This window comes from Scomber japonicus, chromosome 5, assembly GCF_027409825.1.
Source record: "Scomber japonicus isolate fScoJap1 chromosome 5, fScoJap1.pri, whole genome shotgun sequence".
Taxonomy (NCBI): domain Eukaryota; kingdom Metazoa; phylum Chordata; class Actinopteri; order Scombriformes; family Scombridae; genus Scomber; species Scomber japonicus.
The window spans coordinates 23098193-23112199 of record NC_070582.1 but is presented as its reverse complement, the minus strand read 5'-3'; the positions used below and the strand labels follow the sequence as shown (position 1 = coordinate 23112199).

The 14007-nt window shown below is 40.0% G+C and overlaps 1 protein-coding gene across 1 annotated transcript; it reads left to right on the top strand.

The window, feature by feature from the left end:
- The first annotated feature begins 999 nt into the window (after nt 1–999).
- On the top strand, nt 1000–9735 carry lrrc56 (leucine rich repeat containing 56). Its single transcript, XM_053319943.1, has 12 exons — nt 1000–1164; nt 1738–1825; nt 2433–2493; nt 3836–3932; nt 4427–4624; nt 6612–6789; nt 6883–7104; nt 7400–7467; nt 8078–8220; nt 8485–8588; nt 8796–9141; nt 9447–9735. The coding sequence occupies exons 1-12, from the start codon at nt 1000–1002 to the stop codon at nt 9610–9612; spliced, it is 1836 nt and encodes a 611-aa protein (XP_053175918.1). The 3' UTR covers nt 9613–9735.
- Nucleotides 9736–14007: the final 4272 nt, after the last annotated feature.

Below are 14007 nucleotides of genomic sequence, written 5' to 3'. Positions count from 1 at the left end.
CCTCATCCTGTGGGCCAGAGGATGCTATAAGGGCCAGATAGCCTACAGTAGTTATTACTTGGTGTGGATTATAGATAATTGACCATTTTATGCAGTTAATCTTTCAGTCTTTCAATCTTTGTTTGACATAAAAAAACTGACAAAATGACAAAATTGACTGTTTCCTTTTTAGTAGGGTAAGAAAATATATGCCATATGGCTGCTGCTTATTTGCTCTTCTTCATTATGCCACTGCATCAGAAAGTAACTCTGTCTTTTAAAAGAAAATCTTTCAAACATTTGTTATGGCAGAATACCGTGAGTGGGTGACGGGTTTAGTTGTAGAGACAAATTTACAACAAAGTGTACAAATACATCTTTGCTACTAACATTAGCAATATTGGACAACTATATAATTATTATATAATAATATAATATTAATTAGCATTATTAGCCTATATTGTTTAGTTTCTGAGTGTGCCGCCTTGACAAACAGAGGGATCTGGACCATTACGTTTCGAAACATTTTAATATGACTGTGTGAAGATACCAATTTAAAAATGCTTTATTACAACGTATCGGGCATTAGTCTTGTGTCTTGTGAATCTGGTGTATTTTATACCCTGGAAGCTTTCCTATCAGCGCTAACTAATACAGTGCCAGTACACTACATATCCCAGATACCAACGGGCCTCTCAGTGCCGTATCCAGGAAGTCGCCGGTGGTTGTCATGCAAACTTTTGCTTGTCAAAGTGTTTTGAGTCTGAAAAAAATGACTGGACTATCTTTTTAGACTGCAGTTTCTTGCAACAGGTAAAATATATTTAAAGTAAAACAAGTACGTAATGTTCCGTTTGAAGTACACATCGTTAGAATGAACTTATAGTGGAATAGTAATGAATTTGTTGAACTTTACAGGTTTGTTAGCGTGATATCTGGTAAGCTAGCGTTACATTTTATTTCCACTATTCGACCCAGTTGTTAAATATTTGCATCTTTATTTTTAGGTAGCTGTGAGAAATGAGTAGCTATCATGGGTCTGTGCCCCAAGAAATCCGACCTGGTACAGCACGGGTCCTGGTGACTGAGCTGAGTGGATCAGGCAACATCAACCCAACTCCTGCCATGAAACCCTGTGAAGACTCTGACACTGCAGTGGAGCTTTACCTCTCTCCACAAAAGCTGGTCAGTCTGCAGAAGTGCCTAAGGATACAGTTAGTGTTCATCCGACTGATACAACCTGTTCTCCCTTGTTTGTGTGAATCGTGTGGTTAGTCTATGTGCATAATTAGCAGGTACTCTAACTATTACTTTACAGCAGAGGTTTATGTGGCTTTGTTTCAAGTTGTGTGTGAACCGGGGTTGAAAAATAACATTACACATGTCAACATTTTTTGGCCTGCCTGATTCTGGATTTGTGAGGCTTATATGGATATGTGGGAGTTTTAACAATCTGATAACAATATATTGGCCAACAGCAATGATTTTAAACACACTATGGAACAAGTGAATAGGTTTGTTTATGTTGCTTGACCACATGTTTCAAGGTGAAGTGGATAAAACGGATTCATTTCACATCACAAGTCACACCACAGGCTTCACATTATTTGTTACATGACATTAACAGGTATATGTTTGTGATAAATATTACTGTCAATGATTAAACTATTACGTTGGATTTCGTGGATAATTGATTAGATCTTGTTCAGTATTAAACAGTATGTGTACTCTACTTTAGTTTGTTTCTGTCCCTCACAGAAATCACTGTGTGGAACTTCAGACCTCTCTCAGGTGACCTCACTGGAAATCTGCGTAGACACACAAGAAAACACACTGGGTAACTTTGGTAAGATATACAGTAAATCAAGTTGTCCACAAATTTTAAATTATGGCTTACTATTTCAAAACATACAGCACAGGAGCAAAGTATATATCCATCTATGTATTTTTTATATCCAGTGTTCTTTATGTGGCTATACACTCAGAAACTCCTATAATATGTCAATTCAGATGTAAGCTGAAAGCCTTACATAAAGACATTTAAACTCTTTGTATTGGTGATGTTTAACAGGTAGGTATAATGATAACGTAGACTGTCATGAACAGAATTAGATAAGATCCAAATAAAGACATGAGATATGACGCACACAATGTATCAGAGCAAGATTTCCTGTCGGGTGTGCCAACTTAAGTGCAAGATGGGTGAGCCCATAATAATAGAGGAACATCTTCATTAGGTTCACCTTTGTCCTCTGAAAATCCTAGATTTCACAACTAGTGCAGGCATGTCTGTACACGAGCAGGTACTTTTCCTTTTGGCCATTCTAGGTTGAACACCTGATGAGGTACATTTAAAATCAAACCAACTGGCCAGTTTAAGACCCAGTCAAGTAACTACCCAGCTCAACTGTGACATGAAATAGAGAGAAATTGCTTATCTGATCATTTTGTAGGTGCCTACTTGCCCAAGCTGGTGCAGCTCAAAATGAACAACAGCACGATCTTGTCAGTAAGGTAAGTGTAAAGTCACATAACTGTCATCCTCTTGTTTTCTTCCTGGTTTGTCTTCTTGAAAAGCAACCTGTTCTCAGAAATGCATGCATGCGCGCACACACACAAACAAACGCACAGTGGTTTACTTAAGTCACTTACGGAGTATTTACATTTCCCTAACTATAACCACTATTTGCTTAATTCTAACCGCTAATCCTCACCCTAATCTTAACCACTGATCCAAATATCAGTGTTTTACCAATTGGGAACATGCCTTTTGCCCCAATTGCAGAGTCAGTCACCTGGTCTTAAGTCTAGTTTGTGTCCCTGAACGTGACTTAAGTCATTCACAGACACAAACACACAAATGACATTTTATGTTGACATGTTATAGACATGCAGCAACTCCAGAAACCAAAAGTAAAATCCACCCCATTTGATATTTAGCTAATGTTTTGAGAAAAAGCAAGCGGGTCCAGGTCTTTCCATAAGTGATGGTGGACCCATGGGAATTACTGTCACATGTGTCCAAGAAGGCACTCTTTAGAGGAGAGGCATTTGAAGTTACAAAAAGACAGCTTTTAGTTTACAGTGCAGGTGTTGGGCTCTGCACTGCATCTTCCAAGGTTTTCCAACTGGGACTTGCAATATAAGGTTTCTATATAGAAGGTGCATGTTGCTCCTTGTAAACCAGACACCAACAGATCTGCCATTCAGTTCTGTCTTGAGATAGATACATGTTGAGAACCAGTTCACCCACCTGTATCACAATAGGACACAGAGGGATTTGTGGTATCTCAGTTTTCACATTTCTGCATTTGGACAGTCCCAGAAAAAGACAGGAAATATGCACAGTCTCTCTTGTCCTTTGATTGCAGCTGTGTCATCAAAATTGGATAGAAGAAATGCAAAAAACCTTCAGGAAGGGACATACGCACCAACACACATATTGTAAATTGACCTTATAATGCGACAGGTGGACAGTAGTTACCTGAGAGACGGTTGGGTGGACAAGAGAATACAAACAGAATGATAGGGAGATGCCTGCTCCACCCTGAGAGCAACAGAGCAGAGTCAGCCGGACGTGCACTGCCTCTGATAGCATTTCCTGCTCTGGGCTGAGGGAGCTGTAGTGCAGTGGGTGTTACAGGGTTGGCGATATACTTGTTGAGACTTTGCTTGTAGGGTTGGCACAGGGGTGTGCTGTAGAGACAAATGGAAGGCAGAAGAGAGGCCTGCATATTGGGGAAGAAAGAGTACAATGTAGCTTTAGTGGCCAAGGGACTGGGTAGCCTTCCTAATGATTCATGTCCCCCCTCCCCCCGCACAAAAAAAAAAAGAAGTGCTTTTTTGTCTCCCTTAGAGACCTGGGAACCACCCTGTTCCACCTGCAGGTGTTGTGGATGTCTCGCTGCTGCCTACAAGACCTAGATGGCATTTCGACTCTCTCCTCTCTCAAGGTAGAGTTTATTGGTAACATATTGCTTCATGTGGGTAGAAAAAAATTCAACAGCTAAACTTACCTTCCTTATTTTTTAAGTCTTTAAAGGGTATATTGATCAAAAAAAAGAAATTCAATTAATTCTCATATACAAATACATATTTTTTTAAATCAGCCCTCAGATGTGTAAATGTGTAATTTTCACCACATTCCACTGGTGAAAATGTTTAGTCCAGGTGATATCATTTCAAAAGCACATGCTTTCCCACCTCTGATATACAGCTATATGACATATTAGTAATATCTAAGTAATGATATAATATCCATATCTGTCTCTCTCACTCACTTACAGGTAACTTTCTGTGTGTCTAACATGTTCCCATTCTGTATCCACAATATTGATCTATGTTAGACTAAATATCTGTTTTTTAATGAATTTTCAGAAGGCTAGTATTTCTCTCCCTCCATCTCTTAATGTTTGTCCTCCACTCTGTACTACGCGGTATGTTTCAGGAGTTGTACTTGGCCTATAACAGTGTGTCAGACCTGAGTCAGGTTGGCATGCTGGAGAACCTGCAGCTGTTAGATCTGGAGGGAAATGATGTTGACGACCTGGTCCAGGTTCAGTATCTGGGGTTGTGTAACAAACTCCGGACCCTCACCCTGGGGGGCAACCCTGTGTGTATACGCCCAAATCCCACTGCAACCCAGGTAGGTTAATGCTGTGCTTAAGTTATTATAAGACTAAATCTGAATTCAATACATTTATCACCACCTGCGAAAAATGATGACGCTTGAATAAGGCTTCACAGATCAGGTTTAACTCTAAATGTTGGATTTTTTTTTTCAGCAGACCTATCTGTCTGTCCTTGTTCGTCCTCTGTGATTCAGCAGACACAGATATTTTATAAATAAGCATTGTTCCAAAGAGAGTGGAGAGCAATTGGAGACATCAGGGAGAGCCAGAATGAGCCTGTGCTCTACTTAAGACAAACAGTTGTCTTTAATCAGCAATTTTGTGATCATACTGGGTTGATAATACAAGTTGAACATATGATGGAGATTTGTGTGTGTTTATCAGTTCTCTGTGTGTGTCCCTTATACATTTACATAGTGTGAGCATGACAGCAGAATACACTTGCAATCCGGGATCCATGCCATTTAAAGCAGCCAGTGGCGCAAGGGTCAGAGCCACAGCAACCTGGCAGTAGAAATAACAAAATAGAGAACGGTTGGAGCTGAATAAAGCTTGAGCAAGAATCTTGGCAGGGTTACTGAAAAGGAAGTGTTGTATTCAGTTGATGTTGTAAAAGCTAACTTGCAAATGGAACTTGTGGTACTGATACACATATCATTTAACAGTGGGTTTTCCTGTCCTGTGCTAGCACTCTGTCAGCCCTCATGGCTTTGCCAGTTAATGACTGAAATATAATTAGTGTGTCCTGAGTATCTGTGTGATCTCACTGCTCTGTATCTAGCTTCCCAACACATCACATAGCACAGTGGGAGAGCAAGGGGCATCAAAATAATCAAACATAGCAGCCATATAACTGGCACACTCTTCCATGGAGACATCATGACACAGATATGGTCTTTTATTATTACATTAAATTCCCAATTTGAATTAATCAATTAATTAAGTGATTCATTGATTTAAATATCCAGTGCATGTGGCAGCACTTTAATGACCAAGTTTAGCTTCATATACGTGGTAGAAGCTGCATTTCCACCTTGTGCTGATTTGAGAAACAGTGTGCTGTGAGTTTTTGGGCCACTGTGAATGTGTTTATTTACACCCACCAGCAGAGCATTAATTAGGAAACTGGGGCAATGAGGAGAGATGCTGAGCTGAATATGCATTAGGCCTGCGCTTTGTAGTGACTGAGGGGTTCTTGGGCTTGCTCTCTTGCCAAAACTCTCTTGCCAAACTATCACTCCTCTTGCCCTCCCTCTGTCACACACACACACAAACGCACACATCCACTCACTTCCTCTCACCCAGGCCTCATTCTCCTCATCTTTTCTCTTTCGTTTCCTCTTTGCCAGCTCTTCACTCTCTTTCTCATTCACTGCATCTGTGTGGTTTGGTGAAGGGCAGGATTGCCGAGCTCTAATTTGACCGTTCAGTAGCTTTTTTTTGTCCAGGGATTTACTGGACAAACACTGCTCTTTCTCTCTGTGTGTAAAAAAAAGTCCAAACCTCAATGCAAAGTACCCATCATACCCTTTAGTAGCACTAGTTATTAACCTGCTTCACTTTATGTCTTCTGCCTCCTTGTTTACAACGTAAGTTTCACAGATACATCAAGGTGTCATCATGGTTAACACTAAGTGCAAAAGGAGAGCATTAAGGTTAGCTAAATGTATTATCCTAATGCGATGCTGTAGATTGCTTCGCTAGTAAGCTCTTTACACACTAAGGAGTGCTCCACCTTTGGATGCATTAATCAGTACAGTAAAGCTATAATGGTATTTAGGTATAGCTATAATGGTATATAATTTAGATTAGAAGGGGACTGATTCCATCTTTTGGAGCCAACTGGAGTACCAAGCACATTATTAATTGGATCAGTTAATGTCAAGCGTAGATCTGAGTCTTTTATAATCATTATCAGTGGGAAATACACTGATAGCACATGTCAAACATGTCGTCACCATTTCTTTTTTGCGCTCTCTTTCATTTCCATCTACTACCCAGATGACTGACTATAGTTATCGGGCTGCAGTGAGGGAGTTGGTCCCTCAGCTAAGTTACCTAGACGATGTAAGGGTGGAGGAAGATGGGCTGGGCTCCAGCAGCAACATGGGAGAAGACTGGGCCATTCTCCGAAACTCCATCCGAGACTGCAAATCATCTCAGGCTGCTACTGAAGACGGTGCGTGTGTGTATGTTGTTTAGAGTGTGTCGATCAGTCGACCAGTTAATTACAGCTGTGTATTTAATGGGCCACTCATTTTTGTCTTGGTAGAGGAGACAGCAGACAGTGCATGTCCTTATAGCAGACCCAGCTCTGCCAGACGCCCTGCTTCCAGCATCTTGCCCCTCTCATCAGCAGGATCCAGACCCCTCACTGGCTCCAGACCCATGTCAGTGACCAGGCCTGGAGTTCTCTCCCCTTCTGGATCCAGACCTGGCTCTGCAGACTCAGACTTAGCAGCAGTGGAAGCAGACACCAGCATCTTGACCCATGGTTAGTCACTCCAGTGGCTGTTCTTCACACTGATATTTCTACAGTGAGATCTTCTACATCCAAGCCACAATGTCTTCTTTAGTGTTATGAACTAGTCACTGCTGCTACTTTTGTTCTTAGTTTCCTTAGTTTTGTAGTGAGTTGTAATGCCAGTTCCTTTTTTCTGAATAGTGCCACCCTGTGCGGAAGAACATTCTGAGCTGCAATATTTACTCAACAGTGCCACCAAGAGGACTGTTGTGTCATGAAACATTTTTCACTGAAGTCCTTCTTTCTAATATGTTGATTTTTGTAGGGGCCGGCAAGATCCTGTTCTGTGGAAACCCTGTCCAGGCTATTCGAGCAAGGCGAGAAAAGTTGAGGGTAGGTGCTGTGCCTTTGAAGTAACAAAATTTCTTCAATTAAATTAAAGAACATTTTGTTCTTGGCAAAACAGGTCTCTGTTTATCAGTTATCAAATCAATCTACACCAATATATAATTTCTTGCATGAGGTTTCCCATACAGAGCAGCATTTCATGTCGACTGAAAGGAACAACAAGCTTTATGGGCTCTGACAGGCCATTATGTCTGTCTGGCACCACCAGCTCATCTCTTTAATGCCATGTCAGTATAAACAGAGGGAGCTAATTATTAGCGGGAGGACAGAAACCTGAGAGGACACGCACATTGGTGGGAGGACACAGGGGATGGAGATGTGTGAAGGGTGCAGCAGTGTCAGAGGGACTTGACAGATGGGGCTCTCACTGCCAATGCCATGTGATCTGTCATACAAGCATATACACGCTGCTGCTGTCTTCCTCTTACCTCTCACCTCTCCTGAGCAATCTGTCCCTCTTGTGTTTGCTCTCCCATTCTGTCTGACCACTACCCAAGTATCTATTCATAATTGATGGGGCCTCTATTCTTCTGTGATGTTTCCTAGCTTCCTCTCCTGCACTTCTAAGTCATTTTCCCTCTCTTCTGTCTTTCAGACGGCACCCACCAGGTCTACTTTCACACCCCGTGACCTGCCCATCCATGTACCAGAACACACATATGACCTTGAGGAGACTAATGTGAAAGAGCGTAGTGATTTGTTTGCTGAGCTTAGAGCTTGGAGGGAGCAGCACAGCAGGTACTAACTATATACCCACCTCACTCTCCTTTTGTTTAGCTGGATGCTAAATGGCTATTTAACTTCTGTCTGTGTACATTCTAGTGCAAAGATTATAACTAAAGTACCAATAACCAGTAACGTGGCTGGGGTTGACATACTGTATACCTATCAAGGATTGGACCTTTTAAATGTGTGATACAGTGTGTCTTAACGCCCAGTTATAACTTCTGTTGTCTTCTAGTGTGTTTCTGGCTATAACTGTTTACCTGCGTTGTTTTCCAGGCGTCTCCAGGAAATAAAGAGAGAAAGATTACCGCAAGTACTGGCTATTCAGCATAATGATGACGAAGATGGTGAGGAAGAGGATGATGAAGAAGAAGGTTTTGGTGGTATTGGGAATGACAGTAGTGATGAAGAAAACAGTGAGGAAAAACACAGTGACACCTCACCAGATTCATCTTTCCAGTCTCTTTCACCAGGTGAATACTTACCAAATGAACATTTTACTAATAAAGTAAATAAATTTATAAATCTACCTTGTTAATCTAAGTTGAAAACAAAGGCATAAATTGTACTGTACTTTTTGTTTTCAGACCTTAACAGAGAAACCTTATCCCCTGATGTGGCTCGACTGTCCTTGTCTCCAGACACCACACTTTCCCCTTCTCCCCCTCTCAGTGCCACAGCAGCTTCTGGTAATCGGAAGCTGCCCGGAATCCGTGCACGGAGGCTTCGAGTCAGCCAGTCCACTTCAGAACGCTTGCCTTATTCCAGCAGTGTAGTGCGCCCCCCTGGGATTTGTACAAGTACAGCAGACGCAGACCTGACACTCAAGAGTGTCCAGCAGGTGAAGAGGACCAAAGTGCCTCTACTACCATCACCTGCACATACACCTCGCCCACCTACAACCATGGAGGGTGGAGTGCACATGGATTCATGGTATGGCATTATTAAGTGTTACTTTTATATATCATGTATGTGTTTTTACAGTTTAAACATAATAGATTTTCTCTGTTTTTGCCATTTAAGGCTCCTTTATTACATATGTTGTTAGAATTGAGTGTCTTAATTCTAAAATGCAATGCATTTCAGAACATTACCAAATGTATAATTTAATTCATTTTCCTTAAATTTAATTCTTTAGTTAATTGTGGCTGAATAGCTGGTAACTAGCACTGTGTAAGAGTTTTGGGTGACCTCAATGTTCATGCAGTCATTCTAAAGAAAGGCTCCCTGTCTTTCAGTGAGAAGATGGACGTACTTAATGTAAAGGCTGACAACAAGCATCAGATGTCTAAACTCCTGGACAGACCAGCAATTACTCGCCCTCACACAGCCAGGGCAGCTCTACAGAAACATCACCAGCACTCCATTTTCCAACCCTGCAGAGAGAGTTCACACCCAGACTGACACCAGAATGGGCTCATGTTGGGCTGGCCGACCAGTGATCAGTAGTGTGAAAGTATTATACATTTAGAAAAATAGTGATAGCATGGAAGACATTGAGGGGATAATTCCCATTCTCCTCTGAGGTCTGTTGGGATTGCTTTTGTTTTGCCATAAACTTCTCATTTATTTAAAGAAGATCCAGGAGATACTGAAAACTTTCTCAGTATTGTTAAGGCTTTGATTCAAATGCAGAACTGCCAAAACACACTAAGACATCCAGTGGACTTGTTGTGCCTTAACATGAGTAACAGTGTGATTAATGCAAAATCTCTATACTGAGATACACCTTTTACTATTACTAAGTTGCTTGTTTTCTGCTGGCTGTTTTATTTGGATGGAAATTAAAGCTGGCGTAATTAATACCTCATACTTGTATTCCTCAGGTGGAAATATTGAATTATTATAACTTAAATGATACCCTTTGTTTACACAATTAAAAAACCTTAATTTTTATTAAAGCTGAGCTGTACAGTAACTCATATGAAATAGTAAGGTTTACTCAAACTTTCTTGCTTGTGATTGCTCTGATGTTCATTGTGTGATAATCTGACTTTGCCATTAGAGGGCACTATCTGTAAACACTGACTCAATCGCTTTAAACAATCCTTCAAACCGACCACCTTGAAACTTAAAGAATCATTCCTTTTCTTGCCTGCTTGGCCACATCCAAGGCAACATTTACATCAAAGTGAGCGAGATTTACAATATAAATATATAAAGCATACAAGCTTTGGCCTTGCACACTGCTACAGGAGAGAGAGTTTCACAGTGCTGCACAGCACGAGTAATGGACTGAAACAAATCAAATCCATCTAGTGTTTATGTGTTCTAACTGTGACATATCCTGTTGTTTTCTGGTTGCAGAGGAGAATTACTCATTCCTTGCAGTTTAAAGGACAACTTCAGATTGATTTTTTTGTCCTAAGACACACTTGCAATTTGCAGTGTCTGGATGGCTTAAGACCATAGAGAGCCACATCTGATACTTAAGTAGTTCTTAAGGACATATAGTCTTGTGGCTAGTGGTCTGTCTTGAAATATCAACACTGATCTTATGGATTTCAACCTAACATTTGCAAACATGCCCAGTCTTTGTGTATGAATACCTGAGCACACATACACACACTGAGACACACATAAGAAATCACTTCCAGTTTTTCTGTCATCCATGCTTCAGTTCTTTCCACGGACACATGATGTACGAGAACGGATGATACTCAACACTCACAGTGTTGTGTTAAGACATGGCATATTAAGACACAAGAATGTTTGGTGTGTGAACATCTGTGAGCACATAGCCACTCAATCATGAGACGACTCTTATGTAACACATTAATGCATTTCTTATCTCCAGTTTCCACTGACTCCTTCCATCATCTAACTGCACCTACTCTGATCATCTTCTCACACAGCAGGATTGCTTGGCTCTCTTGCTCCCTGTCAGGTGTTTTCAGACACAGTCCCATCTCACGGGTGCTATTACATCTCAAGACACAGATGGAGGAGAATGGAATGAAAGTAGGGGTCTTTTATGGTGGGAAAATGGGATAGTGTCCACATACTCTCTCTAAATAGTCTTGTAATTTCTCTGAAAGGGATCATTCTCACAGCTAGTCAGGACTGGGGACCTAATCTGGCCTGTGAGAAGCTTTCCTCCTCTCGCTTTCAGACAGTAAATATTGTGAGAAAAGCTGAAATTCTAAAAACAAACTCCAGTAAGGCTGATAAATAGCAAAACATTTTCAGTACAGTAATGATTTTTCTTTAATGATTTTGAATTAGGAAATACATTATTCTGGCAGGCTTGCCTCTACCGTCTTTTATCCAATAAAACATCACAGTGGAAAAGCCAGGGTCCGTGGAGATGATCTTTTTTTTTTTTTTTTTTTTACCAAAAATCAAATTAATAAGACAATTATAGCCCTGCAGTGCCACTGCATCATAAATTTGCTTTGTAAAACCTGTTCCTGGGAGTTGATTATAAAAAAAGATGCTATAAAGGCAAATATAGCAGATCAGTATAAAATAACTAAATGAATCCTTCTCACACACATACAAGGGTTAACAAAATGCATACATTTCTGACTTACTGAAGTATAGAAAACTTTGTCAGCACATGCTATGAATAAAAGTAGAAATGATTAGGTCAGATAAGTTTCATCTAAAAAAAATTTTAACATTCAAATTGTACTGCAGCCTACTGTACTGCCGCATGAAACAACACAGGTGTGAATTAAGTACAGGGAAATCAATCAATCAGACAATATTTGTATTGCACCTTTCATACAAATGCAATATAACACAAAATTATTTACATGATAAAAAAACAACAACCATGCCTTGTAAAATGTAAATTCAGAATAGCCAAATAAAAAAAAACAAAAACGAAATAAACACATTATGACAAGCCACACAATAACATTTAATTGTAGTGGAAAGGAAAATCATGTTTTTCTTGTATTGCCTTAGGAAACCTCTATAATTTGATTTGAGACGAGTCACTTTTCCTACCAGGCGTTGTTGCTGGAAATACCTACGATATGAGTTCAGGCAAGCCCAGGAGAAGCTGTTTGTGCAGTACTGTATGCAAGACCGCAGGATCCTGCCGGAAGGAACATTCCATTCACTGCAAGATCTTTAGGCAGCATAACTCATTGTGCTTTGACAACTTTACAACCAAATGCAGACGTGTAGTTCATAATGGTATACAAATCTCTGAATTGAGTCCAATTTTCTTTTTGCTAAGAAAATACAGCTTGTGTATGCAGGTATAAACATTTTCTTGTGTTAATAATATACAGTACCTGACATACCAAGCTCACCTTTCACATTGTCAAGCCCCTCAGCACCATACAATTTAATGACATTTTGTGTTTTAGTGATCTACTGCACATTGTATGGATAGGTGATATCAGCAAGATAAAAAAGATGGAGTAACTATATCAGCAATGATTCCTCAAGACAGTCCTCTGACTCATTGTTTTGCAATCCTGAATTGATACACCGGAGCTAATACTTACATTTCTGCTCATTCTGTGCCAAGGTCATGTTTTCAGTAACTAGGAGCAACAAGAGGCACCAGGGATTACCTGTAGCCAAACAGGAAGAGAAGAAATGTTGTGAGACTGGGATAGAAACCTGTTTTCTGGCCTACTAATTTTGCATGCATCAATTTTACAGTGTCTTGGCATGCTTCTAAGGGCTTAATAATGTGCTTAATAATCTGTTCCAACAGAACAAAGCAACTAGCAGCTGTTGTAGTTTTCTGCTCAGTGATTCCTTTTCAGATGTCTCTTCTCCAGGATGTCTCATGGTAGAGCAGTAAATTTATTTGTGTGATGAATACAAACTTTGCACACATTGGTAAACCACATGCCACTGCATGAACATGATTCAGTAGTCAAGGAAATGTTTGGCCCAGAAAGATGAAAGTGAAACACTTGAGGCAGTATCAATTGAGAATAGTAAATGTATCTAGGCAAAGCATCTAAATAGTATATATTGCTGACATTTTATCATCGACTTGTTTTGGCCAACAAATCTTATGAGTTACCACATAGATGCTTTCTCCCGCTTATGATTCACGCACAACATAAACTTTTATTATTTCATGTGGTGAAAAGGTTATTACAGAAGTGATTATGACCCTGCATTTCCAGAACCTCATCTCCATCACTGTGCTGAAACACATGTTCAAACACATTATACATTATGCAGGGAACATTTTCTGCATCAGTGCAACATGTTGCCAGAAATAAATATCTGTGGTATCTAAGAATGATGGCCTCAGTGTCAGATAAAATCTGTTTTAGTCTGGAGACTGCAAGAAGATTACATTTCAATGAGTAGCCCATTTAAATCGTGATTTTAACAGTGTAGCCAAGTGTAAACTATCTGCTTCAACTACAGGTTAACTGTGATATGGAAACTTTACTCCTCTCATAGTTCAGGATCAGATCCAACATGCTGAGTGTGGAGGACTTCTGAAAGGCATGTGTTGATACAGGTTAAAGAGCATTTAATTATAGTAGGTAAGGACCTAATTCCCAAATCACCACCCCCCAAAATGTTAGTGTATGCTGTTGCCATGAAATTAGCTACAATCCCAGCATTTCCTCAAAAACAACACTACAGTATTTTAATTAGTTACATTACTTCCATTAAGCAATTGAAATAGTTACATTACTTGATACATTTTAAATAGGGTAAGTAAGTAATCTGTAACTTTAATTTCCAAATTAACCCTCCCAACCCTGCTTATTGTTCATATTCAGTTTTAATTCGAATTTAATCTCCTCTAAAACATTTTGGAAAATGTTGACCGGAAGCGTTACTGTTTCTACTTCCTTGGATGGC

What these genes read in the sequence shown, in the direction of transcription:
- lrrc56 (XM_053319943.1), top strand. Translation starts at nt 1,000, where the DNA reads ATGAGTAGCTATCATGGGTCTGTGCCCCAAGAAATCCGACCTGGTACA. An exon ending in AGCACGATCTTGTCAGTAAG is followed by an intron (nt 2,494 to 3,835) that starts GTAAGTGTAAAG and finishes TGTCTCCCTTAG; the next exon opens with AGACCTGGGAACCACCCTGT. An exon ending in CACCAGCATCTTGACCCATG is followed by an intron (nt 7,105 to 7,399) that starts GTTAGTCACTCC and finishes TGATTTTTGTAG; the next exon opens with GGGCCGGCAAGATCCTGTTC.